The sequence below is a fragment of the Hyperoodon ampullatus genome (genome assembly GCF_949752795.1).
Source record: "Hyperoodon ampullatus genome assembly, chromosome: 10".
Taxonomy (NCBI): Eukaryota; Metazoa; Chordata; class Mammalia; order Artiodactyla; family Ziphiidae; genus Hyperoodon; species Hyperoodon ampullatus.
Window position 1 is genome coordinate 25,111,797 of NC_136923.1, and position 17,663 is coordinate 25,129,459.

The 17,663-nt window shown below is 40.1% G+C and overlaps 1 protein-coding gene across 12 annotated transcripts in view; it reads left to right on the forward strand.

The window, feature by feature from the left end:
- Positions 1–17,663, forward strand: part of MAGI1 (membrane associated guanylate kinase, WW and PDZ domain containing 1) — a gene marked incomplete at both ends in the record, with an annotated part of 625,004 nt that overhangs the window by 468,502 nt on the left and 138,839 nt on the right. For all 12 annotated transcript variants that reach the window (XM_079712199.1, XM_079712210.1, XM_079712213.1 and 9 more), the window contains one exon: positions 17,152–17,271. In XM_079712199.1, the coding sequence (XP_079568325.1) occupies positions 17,152–17,271 (120 nt within the window). The remainder of the gene's footprint in view (positions 1–17,151; positions 17,272–17,663) is intronic.

Below are 17,663 nucleotides of genomic sequence, written 5' to 3' on the forward strand. Positions count from 1 at the left end.
ACCCTATTATTAATCTCATTTACAGATGGGGAAGCTGAAGTTCAGAAAAATCAGTGAATTTGCCCAGGGTCACCTGTTAAGTGGCTTACCTGGGTTTAAATACGAATCTTTCCCGAGCTCAAGTTCTTAACTGTGTTAATGTAACGACTCCCAAGTAAGTGCTTAGGAACTTATTTTTTCCCTTATGGTTGATCCAGTCTCCAGTGGATTCTCTTTTGGTTATCCATTGCTATGTCACAAATCACTCCAAAACTTGGTGGCTTAAAAACAGTAACAAGCATTTATTTTGTTTGTGAATCTGCAGTTAGACTTGGGCTCAGTGGGGTGTCTTGTGTCTGTTCCACTGAGAGAAGCCTGGGTGGTTCAAGTGAATTTCGAGGGCTTCCTTCTTGTAGCTGCAGGGTTGTGTGGGCTATTGACTGGGAGCCCAGCTGGGACTGTTGCGTGGGAACTTCAGTTCTTCCGTGTGGGTCTCTCCAGCTCCCTCCTAGCATGGCTGCTGTGTTCAACGAGCCAATCAGCAAGTCTAAGAGACCACTTCAGAAGCTGTAAGAATTCTTCTGATCAGCCTCGGGAATAACACAGCATCACTTCCTCCATATTCTGTTGGTCAAGCAAGTTGCTAAGCAAATCCAAACTCAAGGGGAGGAGAATTGGACTCCATGTTTTAATGGGCGGGATTACTAGCTCTTTTCCCTTATCACAGTCTATTACTTCAATAACTATAGTATCCTCTTAACTATCGTTCCTCTTCCTATTCTTGTCCATCACAGAGTTTATTCTCAACCCAATAGACAGAGTGACCTATTTAAAATCATAGTCTGTGAAACCTCTTGACTCTGGTCTGGTGAGAACCCTCTAATTGCTTCCCTTCTTCTTTGGTGTAAGAACCAAAATCCTTATGGTGACCTCCATCTCCCTGCATTATCAAATCTTCATTCTCTCTCTGCTCTCATGTTTGACTGTCTTCTGTTCCATGTTCTCATCCAAACACCAGGCATGTTCCTGCCTCAGGGCATTTGCATTTGGTGTTAACATGCTGTGTGCCTAGAATACTTTTCCAGGTTTTCTGTATAACTCCCATCTTTCCTTCCTTTTTATCTCTGTGCATATTTTACCTTCTCAGTGAGACATCCCCTGACCAAGAGAACATTGTAATTCCACTTTCACCATCCAGAATTTCCTGTCACTCTTATTCTACTTTTTCTCCCTTACACTGAGTGTTATATGACATATTTATTAGCTTAGTTATTGTGTGTCTCCACCCATTGCTTCCTTCTTTATGGAATCTCTCGTAATGTCACCAAATTACTTAAATAAAGGCCTTTTGAAAACGAAATTATCTTATTTTGAAGACTTTTTCCCGCTGTTCTGATTCGAGGCAGAGGGAAGGCCGTTTGTACTCCATGTGGTCTACGGCCATACCACCCTGAACGCGCCCGATCTCTTCTGTACTCCATGTGGACAAACAGGACACTGCCGTTTTTCTTGTATAAGACCGTTCTTTTGTCATGCTCAGCTCTCCCCGTGGGATAGTTGTAGGTGTTTCTCAAAGACCAAACCTGGATCGCAGTCTGGTTTCGGATGCATATTGTCATGGAGAAAAGGGAAGTGAAGACCAGTGCTCATCTCCCCCTAAGGACCCTTAACTGTGGTCATGCAGCAAATGGGGCAGCTGTGGGCTTTCTGAAGGGATTCAAAGCTGGGTAGTGACTGATCTGTGATGAATCCTTATGTTGAGGAGTCCTAGAGGATCCATGAGAGCACTGAAGGGCCCATTGAAAAAGAGGCCCGCTGAAGGGCCTCTCAGTCTCCCTCAATTGGTCTCTGTTGCACAAGAATCCTGGGAAAGACAGTTTGCAGACTCCTACCCCAACATCACAGAGCAGAGTATGGAAGGGTGGGTTTGGAGCTGAGAGACCGCTTTAATAACCAGCGCAGGTGGTGATGTATGCTATGGAGAAAGATAAAGCAGCATGGGTAGTACAGGGTGGGGGGCAGGGGTGGAGAAGGAGGTTGCAGTTTAAAATAAGGCAATTTAAATTAAGGAATTCCGTACGGAGAAGATGACTAGTCTGTTCCAGCTGCCATAGCAAACCAGTGGCTTAAACAACAGAAATTTATTATTTTCTCACAATCTAGAGGGTGGAAATCCAAGTCAAGGTACCAGTGTGGTTGGGTTCTGGTGAGAGCCTTCTTCCTGGCTTACAGATAGCTGCTTTCTTGCTGTGTCCTCAATTAGCATATAGCGAGCATGAGTGTGAGCTTGGGTGAAAGCTCTCTCTTGTGTCTTTTCTTACATGGGCACTAATACCACCATGAGGGCCCCACCCTTATGACCTCATATAAACTCTCCCAGAGACCCCACCTTTAAATACCATCACGTTGGGGCTTGGGGTTTCAACATATGAATTTTGGGGGGACATGAATCAGTCAGTAGCAGTGACATTTGAGCAAATACTTGAAGGAGGTTTGGGAGCAGCCCTGAGGTTATCTGGAGGAAGAGTGACCACCTGGAGCAAGAGCGTTTTAGGGGTGAGTTATATATAGCAAGTGCAAAGGCCCTGAGGCCTGGAGTATTCTAGGAACAAGGAGACCAACAGGGCTGGCACAAAGGGAGACATGAAGCTATTTGGTATCAGACTTCAGAACTTAATCTCCGACGTCAGAAAATCCTGAGTTTTAATCCCAGTTCAGCCCCCTCTTTAACTATGTGACCATCGTAGGCAAATAATATGTCCTTTTCAATGCTCAGTTTCCCCATTTGAGAAGCAAGGATATTAATACTATATCCTGTGGTTATGATAAAGTTTCAGGGGAAAAAATGTACTTTGCACAGTGGCTGACATATAGTAAGTGCTTAATAAGTACTTGGTTGTGGTGGTGATAATAGTAGACCTGTATTGTAAATTTAACACCTATGGCTGCTGCTGCTGCTACTCCCTCTCCCCTTCCCCCTTCCCCTTCCCCTTCCCCCTCCCCCTTCTCCCTCCCCTCCCCCTTCTCCCTCCCCCTCCCCCTTGCCTCCCCTTCCCCCGCCCCCTCCTCCTCCTCCTCCTCTTCCTCCTCTTTACTGTTACCACTGTCATTGTTAAACCTGTTTCATGACCCAGAGCTTGAAGCCTGAGGCAAGAAATTGCTTTTTTTTTTTTTTTTTTGCGGTACGCAGGCCTCTCATCGCTGTGGCCTCTCCCGTTGCGGAGCACAGGCTCCAGACCCGCAGGCTCAGCGGCCATGGCTCACCGGCCCAGCCGCTTCGAAGCATGTGGGATCCTCCCGGACTGGGGCATGAACCCATGTCCCCTGCATCGGCAGTTGGACTCTCAACCACTGTGCCACCAGGGAAGCCCAAGAAATTGCTTTTGATAAATTTTGGAATGTTTATAATTCCAGTCCCTCGACTCCATGGAAAGATTTCTGAATTGTGCATCAGTCAGTACTACTTCCTCCAATAAACTTTGTGACATGTCCTCACTCTCATTTTTAGTGTTTGTGTAATTGAGGCATCATAGTGGCAGACATGCTAATGCAGCTCTGGAAAAGAGCAGTGCTTTCCCTTTGTCAGGGGTTGGCCCACGGTTGTTGAGTGTAATGGAGCCTGCAGTGGCTAGGGACAATTCTGTTGGCTGAGAATTTACCTGAAGATGCCCGGACTTCATCCCTGGTCCTGGAGTGGTGACTGGGGACTTCAAACTTTTGACATATTGATAGTGCTCCTTTTTGCATGGTGGGGATGCTTGTTTTCTTTGTGCTCTTTTATGGGTTCTAAATTTTCTAGAGTGTGTACTCTGTATATCTGAAGAGAGAAGAGAGTAAAGTTTATTAATTTTTAACTTAGTCACTTCTACCTCAAATTGGATTGGGTCCTATTTTGTGAATGTCATATTTTCCATTAATTTGGTGTAAATGTCATTCATTGACATTAGTTGCTGTTCATTTAAAGGTTTAGAAAAGCACTCTTTCCTCTTGAATGTCTCATTTCCTGTTTTACATAGGTAAAACAAAAATTTTTTTGTACAGACTTTTGTAAACTCACTAACTTTAAAAATGAATAGCTTTAATCTTTTATTCCTCTTTTCAGATATAATGTGTGTTACATGTTGAGAGCAGAAGAGGCTTTCTGGATTTCCCAGCTGGCTCAGTCAAATACTTTATACCTTTTTTAATTTTTGGTTTTGTGTTGAGAAGCCAGACCTGTGGAAGCCCATGCGGTAGCTTTTGGATTTATTTAACACTTTGACTCTTTGCTCCCTCTGGGCAAAAATGTGGGTTCCCTAGAAGGTGAGAGTGTAACTGCTGGGTAAATAGGTTAAGAGGCAGGTGTCTGATGAAAACTCCTTGTAAGAGCTCTGGGATCATCTATCACATCCCCAGGTCTTCACCTGCTGACAGGAAGCTAATGGCAATGGTACCTGTGCTGCCAGATCAAGGAAATAAAGACTGCCTCTCCCTTCTCCCTGCCCTTGATCAGCAGGCGCTGTTGACAGGGATGATGAATTAGATGAAACTCGAGAGTGAGGATCAGTAAGCATTGTGTGATATGATCTTTAATTAATAGGTGTGAAATAAAACAAAAACAAATGAAAGCACTCGTTTTTTTCTAAGGATAGATTGTTCATATGTCAGAACTAAGATGTCATTACCTTTTAATGAATGGATTTTAGAATTTCTGTCTTTAATAAAGAGTCATTTATTTGATCCTTGGCCCGATTTTATCTGGACTCATATTAGGTCCAGTTTGTGTAGATGACAATGGTGTAATTTGCATTCTTAGGTTACGGAAAAGTCTGTGGGCTAAAAATGATGTGGCCAGTTTGGAAGGCAGCGCTTTCACTCACCTGGCATCTATGAAATAAGACTTGTTTGAAAAGGGACAATTTCTATTAGAAAGCATAGAAAAATGTATAGTTTTTAAGTAGTAATTATTCTAAATACCTTATAATAATAAACATTTCTACTTGATTTTACTTTTTCAAAACTGGCCACTCACTTTCTAGTAATACCTTTTGATACCTCATATAGTTTTCTAATGAAATAATTCCTTTAAAAGTCAGTGTGGGGGGCTTCCCTGGTGGCGCAGTGGTTGAGAGTCCACCTGCCGATGCAGGGGACACGGGTTCGTGCCCCGGTCCGGGAGGATCCCACATGCCGTGGAGCGGCTGGGCCCGTGAGCCATGGCCGATGAGCCTGTGCTCCGCAACGGGAGAGGCCACGGCAGTGAGAGGCCCGTGTACCACCAAAAAAAAAAAAAAAAAGTCAGTGTGGGTGATGTCACATGAGCACAGACTTCTGTTCATCACTGTCTACATTTTTCCAAGCGAATGTTTAGAAGCATTAATAATTTGTGTTTAATTTCACCTCTAAAATCCACTTCATTTGGCTTACCAGGCAGAGTGAAAAATAATCATTTATATGACTCATCCATCTCGGAAGTGTAGTCTATAACATAAAACAACCCAGAGTTGTGACAAGGGAAGTACTACATAATGTGAGACTGTAATTGCTCACTGAGAAATGAACTAAGCAAAAGAAGGGCAATAACAGTTCATCAGCTGAGTCTGCCTCATTTTATAGTTGCTCCCAGTCTGTATTTTTTTGGAATGTGACTTATAGTTAGAGAGATAATTGGCAAGCATTAGATAAGGTAATGGATGGTCCCAGGGTAGGGAAGTTAAGGCGGTAATTTGGTTTTCTGGGAATCTGCCTGTGTCATCATTTATGGGGGAAAAACATAAGCGGCTTATGAACAATAGCAGAGTCCCAGGAGTGAATTCAGCTCCCTGGGAATCCATCCTTAAGTGATGTTGACATGCTGTGTTCCTCAGACTTGGCTCATAAGACACTTTTCGAATGTTAGAGTTTTGGTTTTTTTTTTTTTTAATTTAATTTAATTTATTTATTTATACAACAGGTTCCTATTAGTTATCCATTTTATACATATTAGTGTATATATGTCAATCCCAATCAGAGTTTTGGGTACCAGTAGAGCCTTTTCAAAGTGAATGGTGGTATTTAGGAAAATTAAAAAGGCAGAGGGGAAGTACATGTTAAAAAAACAGAAATACTTAGTTTTTATGCTTTTTGCTCAGATTCAACACTGTTCTGAAACATAATCCTAGAAATTTTACTGTTCACACTACGTTTTCCTTTATACTGTAAAGGCCATACTTGGTCTACGCTTAATGTTGTACCCAGCTCCTCTTTATTCTTTTAGCGTCTTATATCCTCCGTCACACAGTTTCCTTTTGTTTGCTTTGGCATAGTGTATAGTATATACTTGATGAGTGCCAAAGTAAAATTTACATGGTGATGACTATTAGTCTGTATACTTGAGAAGGCTTTAAGAACTGTCATGACTAGGTCAGCTGAGAACCAGTGTATTTATTAAAATCAATACAATCTGCTTTTTTCTTATATCCATCTTGACTTGCTCTTATAACTGCTCGCTCTTGGTACTAGATACAAATTGATTTCTCTCTTTATATCCAGGTGTATAGTATTTCTTCAATAAGTAAATATTACATCCTTTCAAGGAGGAGTTAATCATATGAATCACGATTACATGAAATTAGGGGACTTGAGGGCCTCAAATTCAGACACTGTATTCCAGTAAATAGGCATCTCTCTATCCTTACAGATGCCAGTGCTTAATGTCAAATGATTAACTAAAATTATGGTATTCACAGAACGAGTTGACTTTATGATTTCTTAGCAAAAGATAATCCAAAGAGTTGTGGTTGGAAGTTGTGTGCGTTCGTGTGAGAGGCTTTGAAAAATGATAATGAAGGGTAGAAAATTATGTGAACTGTGAAAAATTTGTGGGAAAAAAAATGCCCCTCCTGGGAGAATTAAATTAGGCATTATGTACAGAAAACCTGTGTTCCGAGGTAGCAGTATAATGAAGGATCAATAGTTAGGTTCTTTACTTTTAAAGCAAAATGGTTGGAAAGAAAAAGGAGGGAGTTGTGAGGGTGATGGTGATGATGGTTTTGTGGTTATGGCCAATGTTTACAGAATGCAGATTATAACCAGGCCTAGCAGGTTATGTGTATTGTCTTACATAATCCTTAAACAACCTTATGAGGCAGGTATTATTATTTCCGCATTTTAGAGATGAGGAAACCACAGCCCAAAATGTTTAACTTGGCTGTGGTTACACAGTTTGTCAATATCAGAGCTGGAATTTGCACTCACCAAGTGTGATTTTAGATTTCATAACAGTTTCTCTATTTGGCCTTTCCGGGAAAACTCCAGACCCCTGCCGTTTTTAGTATAATAATGTAACATGGTCTGTAATTTCTGATCTCATGCTTGCACTTGGTTCCTATATTGGAAGGACTAATGAAAGCAGGCTGCTCTTTTTTTTTTTTTTTTTTTTTTTTTTTTTTTTTTTTTTGTGGTACGCGGGCCTCTCCTGTTGCGGAGCACAGGCTCCGGACGCGCAGGCTCAGCGGCCATGGCTTATGGGCCCAGCCGCTCCACGGCATGTGGGATCCTCCCAGACCGGGGCACGAACCCGTGTCCCCTGCATCGGCAGGCGGACTCTCAACCACCGCGCCACCAGGGAAGCCCAGCAGGCTGCTCTTGAAGAACAAATTATGCCACGTGCATATTACTCACAGAAATGTAACATCTCCTCTACTGAATTGTAATATCCTTGAAGACAGAGACTACTTTCTGTTGTAGTGCAATATTGTTTTTAACAGCTTTATTGATAGACATTGTACACTCCATATAATTCAGCATTTTTATTATAGTCCTAGAACTGGGCAACCATTCCAGCTATCTAATTTTGGGACATTCTTTTTACCCCCAAAAGAAACCATCTCCTCATTGGCAGTCACTCTTGATTATTTTTTTTGAAACTGAAGAAAGAAAGCTGCTGAAGATTAGAAGCATTTAGCGTTGGGCTTGCAAAATCACCTAATTTGTGGAAACTTGATATTCTTCATTAATTATAGCTTTTCACCAAAATAATCATTTTCTTTCACATGCCTTTGAAATTACCTGGTTGAAATCGTTAGCATTAGTTCATTCCATTTTATACAAACAATTGCTGTCATTAATTCAGAGAAGGTAAAAAGTATAACCTGTCATAATAAAGTCTATCTGATCTAATCTCTTTTTATGATAGACAGTCTTTAGGACTAGACTATGGCATTACTGATTTTCAGAATTCCTTTCTGAACAAAAATGCCTCAAGATAATCCTCCAAAGTTGATTTTTGATAAGGATGTATCGAGTGTTGGAGATCTTATTCTTTATTGCCTGAATGCTGAATGTTTGCAATGACTCAATGACAGCTTGAGAATTTTCCCTTTCCTGTTTTTAATGAATGCAGGATTTCCGTGAATATGTATGTGCCAAGGTTCCCTCCCCCGCATCAAAGAGGAAGAATGGTTAATATGCATGTTCAAGTCATTACTTGACTTTCCTATTCAGTGGATTCTGGCCTGAATTACCTTATTATTCTGATTAAGAGGTAGTAAGAAATAGTTCCTGGGAGCTCAGGTTTTGGATTAAGGAAGTCATGGGGGGAGGGGTCAGGCATTCTCCCCCAGCCTTAACTCCATCAGCACAAACTTTCTTTGATGAGGACAGGCGATGAAGAGCTGTGAAGACTCAGCTATCCCTCTCCCCCTGCTAGTTTGTTTCTATACCCAATGTCTTCTTTGTATACAGGGGTTTGGGCTGCTCTGTGGCAGTAGAATCTTGGGTTCAAATCCTGGCTCTGCCATTTACTAGCTGTGTAATTTTTGGCAAGTCACCTAATCTCTCTGTGCACTTTTTCTCATCTGTGAAGTGGGGATAATAATAATAACTACAGGGTTGTTTTTGTCTGTTTGGTGGATTTGAAAGGACACAAGTGGGGGACTTGTTTTCTTTTTTCTTTTTCTAATAACCATTTTTTAAAATTGAGGTACAGTGTAGTTGACTTACAATGTTGTGTTAGTTTCAGGTGTACAGCAAAGTGATTCAGTATTGTATTTATATTCTTTTTCATTGTAGGTTATTACAGAATACTGAATATAGTTCCCTGTCCTATACAGTAGGTCCTTGTTTATCTGTTTTATATACAGTAGTGTGTATATGTTAATCCCAAACTCCTAATTTATCTCCGCCCCCCGCCGACTCCCCACCATCCCCATTGGTAACCATAAGTTTCTATGTCTGTGACTCTATTTCTGTTTTGAAATAAGTTCATTTGTATACTTCTTTTAGATTCCACATATAAGCAATAAAATATATTTGTCTTTCTCTGTCTGACTTACTTCACTTAATATAATCTCTAGGTCCATCCATGTTGCTGCAAATGGCATTATTTCATTCTTTTTTATGGCTGAGTAGTATTTCGTGTATATGTACCACATCTTCTTTATCCATTCATCTGCATGTGGACTTGTTTTAAACATAAACACTTTCTCTTAGGAGAAGAGGTCAGTTGGTCTTTTGTCCTCCGTTCTCTGTGCATACCTCGTGTTCACTGGCAGGATCAGCAGGTGATACAAAAGCTTCAGTGAAAGCGAGTGCTTTTTTTTCAGGAAGATCTAATCCAATACTAAGCAGATGCTTTTCTTTATAATTTTTAAAATATCCTTGTAATTGTGTTAAGGAGAAAGTCTCAATTTGGTGCTAATAGGTCTCTAACAGCTTTCTAATGTTTCTTCATCTCCCTTTGTAATAAGAGAATGCCTGCGGGCCTTAGGCTCAGAGCCTCAGTCTCTAGATAAGATGAAATGATTTTACTTTGGTTGTGTTTATTTTTAGTTATTGTTTATGGCAGGCTGAAACTGATTGTTCACTGGAGGTAATGTTAAATGTTTCCTTTTCTAAAGTTTTATAAGCAGTAAAATTCACTCTTTGTGGCGTACACTTCTGTAGGTTTTGAGAAAGGCATTGTCCTTCACCCTCCACCACAATCAGGATACAGAAGAGTTCAGCCTCCTCAACCCCTCCCCCCTCCCCCCATTCCCTTCTACTGTCCCCTTTGTAGTCAGCCCTAACCACACACCTGGCAACAACTGGTTTGTTCTCCATCCCTATTGTAGTACTGCCTTTTACAGAATATCACTGAAATGGAATTATACAGTACGTAGCCTTGTGAGTCTGGCTTTTCTTAAACTTACGCAGTCTATTTGAGATTAATCCATGTTGTTGTGTACATCTGTACTTTAGCCAAGTTCATTGTAGGGATTTACCACAGTGTATCCATTCACCAGTTGAAGGACATTCAGGTTGTTTTTCTCTTTTGGGTTGATTATGCATAGAGCTGCTATAAACATTTGTATATAGGTTTTTGTGTGAATGTAGGTTTTCATTTCTCTAAGATAAATATTTAGAAGTGTGATTTTGGGGTCATATGGTAGATTTATGTTTAACTTTTTAGCAAACTGCCAAACTCTTTTCCCAGTAGCTGTACCATTTTGCATCCTTGGCAACAACGTTTGAGAGTTCCAGTTGCTCCATGTTTTGGCAGCATCTGGTATCGTAAGATTTTTTTTTTTTACTCCATTGTAATAGGTATGTAGCAGTTAAGCATTTCCTTTTTACATGAATATATTTAAGTTTTTTAAACAGCTTTGACTTGAAGTGAAAATACTGAGTCAGTAGTACTGCTGGTACTGAGATAGGGCAAAAATTGTGTGAGTGGTAGGTAACTGAGTGAATTTGGGGAAACAACATGTTCTACTCTGCTTCATCTCCATCAACTAAAGAATGAATAGTATGAGGGTATCCTGGATATTTAACCAATTTCAAGCAATGTAAATACTTGTTTTATTATAGAAAATCATGCACTTTCTTTTACATGGAAGCGGTTGGGATGACTATAATTTTTGGAAGCCTTATTGTTAGATTTGGATAAGCAAGACCCAGATGAATTTAACATCAGGTGATATCCTTGAGTATTAACAGTTTAATGTTAGTAGAGTAATGATCACTGTATTAGCAACTTGGCCTTCAGGCAAGTTGGATAGGTGCTGAGTGACGGCTTGTCTAGAAACCTAATGGTATTGGGAACACATAGCAGTAGGAAATAGCATGTTAGTGTCTCATTTCTAGGATTTTTTTTGCTGCCTTAACTGGATATTTCAAGAGAATTTCTAGAATAAGAAGAGAGATCAAATGAGCTCCGAATCTGGTTTCATTTCTGTAGCCATAGTTTGTGGAGTTTGATGACAAGGAAGGTCGTTTTCTGATTTCTTCAGCGAGGGTCACTCATGCCAGGTACACTGAAAGTTTATGAACCATAGAATGTGCCCAAGAAGCAAGCAGCCACTCAGGCTTTCTGGGCAAACGTTTGGGGGCATTGCTAACTCATACTGAGACAGTCAGCAGGGCGTAGCTCAAATTAACTTGTTAAGTTGTGATCTGGTGGCAGAAAAGCCTGATAGTATTCACTGCTCTGGTGCAAATCTTGTTAAATTTTAACACTTCAAAAGGACTCTGTTTAAGTGATGAACAGTTTGAGGTTTAAAAACCAAAATCAGGCAGAAAAATAGTGCCACCTTCTCAACTTTATTTGCCCTGTATTCCTATTCATAGCTAAAGGCAAGTGTTGGGGACATTGATGCTGGCTTTCTGTGAGGTGGAAAATCTTGGGAAATATTGTGTGTTTGATTCACTTGGAGGTTCTATTCTTTGGCGCGTTTTTGCAAGGACTAAGCTAATATTGAAGTTGTTTGAGTAGGAAGCCCAAGGATCAGGTAAAGATTTCTTAAATAATTATTTTATTTGATTTATAAAGTGCCAGAACAACTACGTGAGCAGTGGTACAATTCAGAGAGATTTAAAGAAACAGTCCTTTTTTCTCTTCCCATTTCTGAACCCACCCTCCTGAGGTTACCACTGTTAAGGGTTTGTTCCCTCCGTTTAACTATTTATTAACTCATAAAACATGCAGCACCCATAGGGCTTTCTTTCCTCTTTTTCAATAAAATGCAGTGATTTTTTTTTTTTTTTTTTGCACTTTATATCACTCAACTGTACATTGTAGATATTCTTTCTGGTAACTGCATGTACATCTAACAAGTATTCTTTATATAGCAAAAATATATATGTATATATATTTCCTAAGGGTGACTCTACCATATTTCATTGAGTCATTCCCATATTCATAGGCACTCAGTTTTATTTGATGGTTTATTTTGGGGGACTGCATTTGTTTTGGTCTGGGTTTTGGTTTTTGTTTTGGCTATAAACGATGATGCCACAGTTTATCTAAGGAGAATTTTTTTTTCTAAGAGTCCATAGACAACAGGAACCAAACGGAATTTTTAGTACAAAACATACAGTTTGACTAGATCATTTTTCAAAGCATATAAGGGTTTTTAAAAGGATAGGTTTCCTGTATGAGTACAAGATTCTGCAGTTTGATATGTTTCTTGTTTTTATTTTGAGAGCTGGAAGTGCTTTGGGGGCATGCTCATGAACATTGTACTGGAAATGCCCTCCTAGTTTAGAATTGCACTGGCCAGTCCAGTTGCCACTAGCCACATGTGGCTATTTAAATCTAAAGTAATTAAAATTAGATAAAATTTCAATTCATTTCCTCTGTCATGTTAGCCACATATCAATAACCACATGTGTACAGATGTTGAACTATAATGTTGTACACCTGAAATGTATATAATCAAAATAATAATAACCAGATGTGGCTAGTGGCTACCATGTTAGACTCACATCTATGGATCATTTCCATTATGGCAGCAAGTTCTATTGGCCAACAGCGGTTTCCAATGAGGGATAGTAAAGTCAGATTGCCTACTTTCAAGTCATAGCTCTGCCCAGCTTAATTGTTATGTGACCTTGGGAAAGTTACTTTACTTCTCTGGGTATCAGCTTCCTCATCAAAAAATGAGTATAATAACAACCCTTCTGTGTTTCCTAGGAAGATTAGATACAGCAGTATTGATTAAGTGCTTAGCACCTTGCCTAAGACATAAGTAAGCATCCAGTAAACGGAAGCTATTATTTTTTTCTTGGTGTTTGATAATCTCTCTCTCTCTTTTTTTCTTTCTTTTCCCCCTTTTGGAAGGCGAGGAACTGGGCACTGTGTTTGTTTGTTCAAACATAATAAGTGCAAGATATTGTTGGCCTGATTTCTAGCTAGACCAGCAAAAAGCAATGTTGGTAGGCTATAGCAACCTCTGTTTGTCGGCCCGGTGATTTTTTTTTTTTTTTTTTTTTTTTAATATGCTGTCCCCGAAAAACATGATAGAATTTGTTTTACTTCTCTTCTGCCAGGAAGTAACCCTTCTGGCTTTGTTAGAAGCGTGGTTTGTAATAATTGTACCCACCCCAGATGGCTCCTGAAAAACCTTTGAAATGCCATCTGCCAGGCGTGTGTCCAGCAGGCAGCCTGTCATTCTGCTGGAAGAAAAGAGGGGGCGGGGTCCCCTCCCAGGCCCTTTCTCCCTAGCGTCACTGAATGCATCCTGGTCATGTGGTCCCAGACCCAGGGCAGGCTGCTCAGAGGATAACTGGGTGTAAACCTCCTCATGGCCTGCAGATGGAAAGGTTTTGTCTGGGTAATAAACCCTGAGGGTTTTGTGGGTGGAGATATACCTGCCCCCACCCACTTCCCCTGCTGCTCAAAGGTCCTTCTAAGCATATTTATTTCCAGGGGAAAATGATGTCTGCTCGTTTTCATTTTTCCTTTAAAATGTTCCATTTTTCAAGTTCTTGATTGTTTTCAATCCTTTCAGGAAATTAAGACCCAGAGGTTATTGTTGTCTTTACAGTTACACTGAGAAATTGGTTCAGAAAATGTGGGAAGAAATGACAAAGATTAAAGATGGTTATAGGAGGAAAAAAAAAACCAATACTGTGTGGTGTAGAAGACTTTAAAAACCCAACAAATCTTTAAGTTAATAGAATTTTGGTATGGAGTCCAAATATCAGAGTTGCCATATAAAACATATTTAGGACAGATTCTTTCACAGCAAGTTTCAAAGAGATTCTGTTCTTGCCCTGCGCTGGAATTTCACAATATGATGTAGACTGTTTGTGCTTTCCAAGTAGCTGGCTGAACAGCTTTTGCACTTGGCTCTGAGACATCACACCCTCCTCCTCTGGTCCCGCCTTGCTGACTATTGTCTCTTAGTCTCCTCTGAGGATCTTCCTCCTCTTCTCAGTTTCTAAAAATTATAAGGTTTTTGTGTTTAAGTCAAACTTCTTGGCTGCTTTTTCTATACTCTCTCCCCCTCGATTATCTCTTTCTGTCTCTTGCCTTCAAATGCCAGTGGTTTACTGATGACTCCCAAGTTTAGGGCCCAACCACCACTCTGATCTTCAGATTTACATAGTCACCTGTTCACAGCTCTCTACATCTAGGTGTCTGATAGGCATTTCATACTTTTTACATGTTCAGAAGTGAACTCTTAAATTTTTTCCCCTAAAAACCATTTCCCCCATCTTCTTGATCTCTGTAAATGGCAGAACCCATTTGCCCAGGTCAAAGAATAAGATGGCAGTCCTTATTCTTTTGTTTCTCTTATACACTCCATCTACTTCATCATCAAGTTCTGTCTTTAAAATATAGACCTAGCATGGCCTGATGAGTTGATGTACTTTTAATACATCTGTCCTGCGGAGTGTCTTATAGCTGTTTAAAATGTTTACAATTCATAATAGAAATCTCACTGCTTCTTGTCACCTTTGTCTACTGTTCTTGTCTGTGCCCTGATTTTTTTTTCTCACCTGGACACTGTAGTAACCAACTAACTTGTCTTCTTGCTTCTATTTTTGCCCACCTCACCCTCCTACTCTGCCTGTTTTCTGCCCTTAGCTCAGTGATCTTTTAAAAATAAATCATGGTACTATCCTGCTCAAAACGCTCTAGTGGCTTCCCATCATCCTTAGAATAAAATATGAAATGTTTGCTGTGGCCTGCATCATCTGGCCACTTGCTTTCATTTCTAACCTCTTTTCCATTGCTCTGCTACAGTTAACTCTGGACTTTTTGCCCTTCCCCCAACATGCTAAATCTATTCCTACTTCTAAGCCTTTGGCCTTAGCCCAGGCTGGGATGCTTTTCCCATCACCTTTGTGCTGCTCTCGGTTTAGATGGCACCTCTTTAGCCAGGCTTTTCCTGATTACCTGTCTAAAGTAGCTTTGCTACTCCTCACCTTGCTTCCTCCCTCTAAGAGATTTTCAAACACTTGAAATTATATGGTATATCCATATACATATTTATAATCTGTCTTTTATAATAAAATATAAATTCCATTAGAGTAGGGGCTTTGGCTTCTTCTCCAGTGCCTAAATTGCTGCCAAGCAGGTATTGGGGCCTTAGTGAATAATTCTTGAAAAAATGAAACATGTAATAATATATGTAATGTATTAATATATATAATTATATGTATATACAAAATTTGAACTATAATAGTCTACCAACTCATTTCATTCTAATAGTAACATAAAGTATATATCTGGTAGCAATTATTCAGCTTAGCCTTCTAAAAGTCTTATCCCACTCAATACACACAACAAACCTATAGTGTAGGTAGTATTATTATCCTTATTTCACAGGTGAGGAAACTGAGAAATAGCAGAAGCTCAGGAACATGCCCAAGACCACAACCTGGTGAGCCAGACAGACTATGAATTCATCATTCCCATTCTATATACCTGCTCTACAACAGTATATGGTACTGTTTATGCTTCTGGAATACCCACCGTGTGCTTGACACCATAGATATAAATATTGTGAAGCACTTCAGTGACCTCGTCATCATCTGTCAGGGGAGCCAGAAATGGGAACAAATTAGGATACACTACAAGAGTAGACTGCTGGACACTATACAAGCAGGCTTCTTTACCAGAAAGTCCCAGCGTGCTGGGCATAAGCTAACATTTGTAATATAATTGTTCTGTGGACAGTTTGCAGCTCTTTATAACACTCAAATTTCAGATAATAGAAAAACGGGGCTTGTTTAAAAATGTGTTTAACCTGAATGAAATATGCAACAAGTGTTGAGTTTTTTGATTTAAGAGAATTCTGGATATCCACTGTAAGTGCGTGGAAATTCACATGATCAGAGAGTGCTCTGCCATGAGCACTGGAGCTAACATACAGTTGCTTATTTCATTGTTTTAGGGAGAATTAGGACTAGGGAAAAATCCCTGCTTATTATATTAAAAAAACATTGACCTGAAAGCGCCATAGGTAACGGTGCCTTGCAAAATGAACCCATGTTGATCATATCCCCTAACTTGAATGTAGGAGCAGAAGTCATGAGTTTTGCTCTTTTTTGGTCTCCGTTGAACATAGGTTCCTGGTATACACTATGTAATTGCTTCTTGGTTTATTTTCTTTTTTTGTTTTGTGTGTAAACCATATTCCTTCCACACTTTGGTGTGAGGTTGGGCTAAATTGATAGGTCTCCCGCCCAGCACCTGAGCTGGGTGACTTAAATATTCTAGAGGCTCTGTCTTATTTCATAAGAAGAATCATTATATTTATTAGTCTTTGAGAGAATGACGAGATTAATTCAGAAGGAGAATTTTCTAGCAAATGCAGTGTCCTTTTTCTCCCATCAGAAGTTATGGGTGGCCTCTTTTTGCCAAACATATTAATTACATGGAGAGCAGCAACATTTTAATCCCTGGGAGGTATCCAGCCACAGATATTGGGCAATTGAATTTCTCTAGTGATGTGTTTATGCAGTGGGTGTCATTTTCTTCAAAGGGATTATTACATTGGAAGTTGCCAGATGTGTTGAGGAACACAAGAATTTTGAGGCCTATGATAAAAATATAAACCCCTTAGGCTCTGAGCTTAAGGTGGATACCCTTTTTAGAACTTATTGGATCCCTAAAAGCTGCTGGTTGTGAATGTCATCTGTATAAAATCCAGTTCACCCTTTTCATTCAGTGCATGTTTTAAGGGATAAAAATCTCCCTGGGTTGCCTAGCTGTGCTTGGTTTTCTCTTTCTTGCATTTGAGGGGCCCAGGCATCAGAGGATGGAAGTGAGGATACTTTTCTGCTAGAAAGAAGTTGTCTTTGCCAGGTCCCTGTCTCAGTAGGTGGGTCTGTTAGTTTAGGTACTCCAGCTTACTGAACAGGTTATTTTAATTACACCTGGATGGGGTGCTTCCTGTTTCAGTGGACTGATGATTTCTTGTGCCTTTGTCTTGTCTGCTGCAGGCACAACCCGGCCTCCCAGAGAAGGAGAGGTGCCTGGCGTGGACTATAACTTTCTGACTGTGAAGGAGTTCTTGGACCTCGAGCAGAGCGGGACTCTTCTAGAAGTCGGCACCTATGAAGGTGAGCTGATCTGTATGGCAGCGGTGAGGATACCTCTCTGCTGGGTCCTGCAGAGGATCCAGGGCCATCCAGGCAAAGATTCTGTGGACTAGTGAAGTCTGAAAATCTATAGGAGGCTGAAGTTCACCTTAAGGGGAGTAATAATAATAAAATATATAGAATATGGAATAAGGCTTTGTGGAGCACTTTAAAAATAATTTGGTTTTTTTTTTTTCATTCACTCGAGGCATTTTCTCCTTTAATTTATTGATTTAAACATGTGCGCGCATGTGTGTGTGTGTTTAATATGGGCATGTATAGTATAAGAAAGAAGAGGAAGAAGAATCATAGTCAATCATAAAATATGACCTTATTGGTGTTGTCTTAATCTCAAGGGACTGGAATGCCATTTT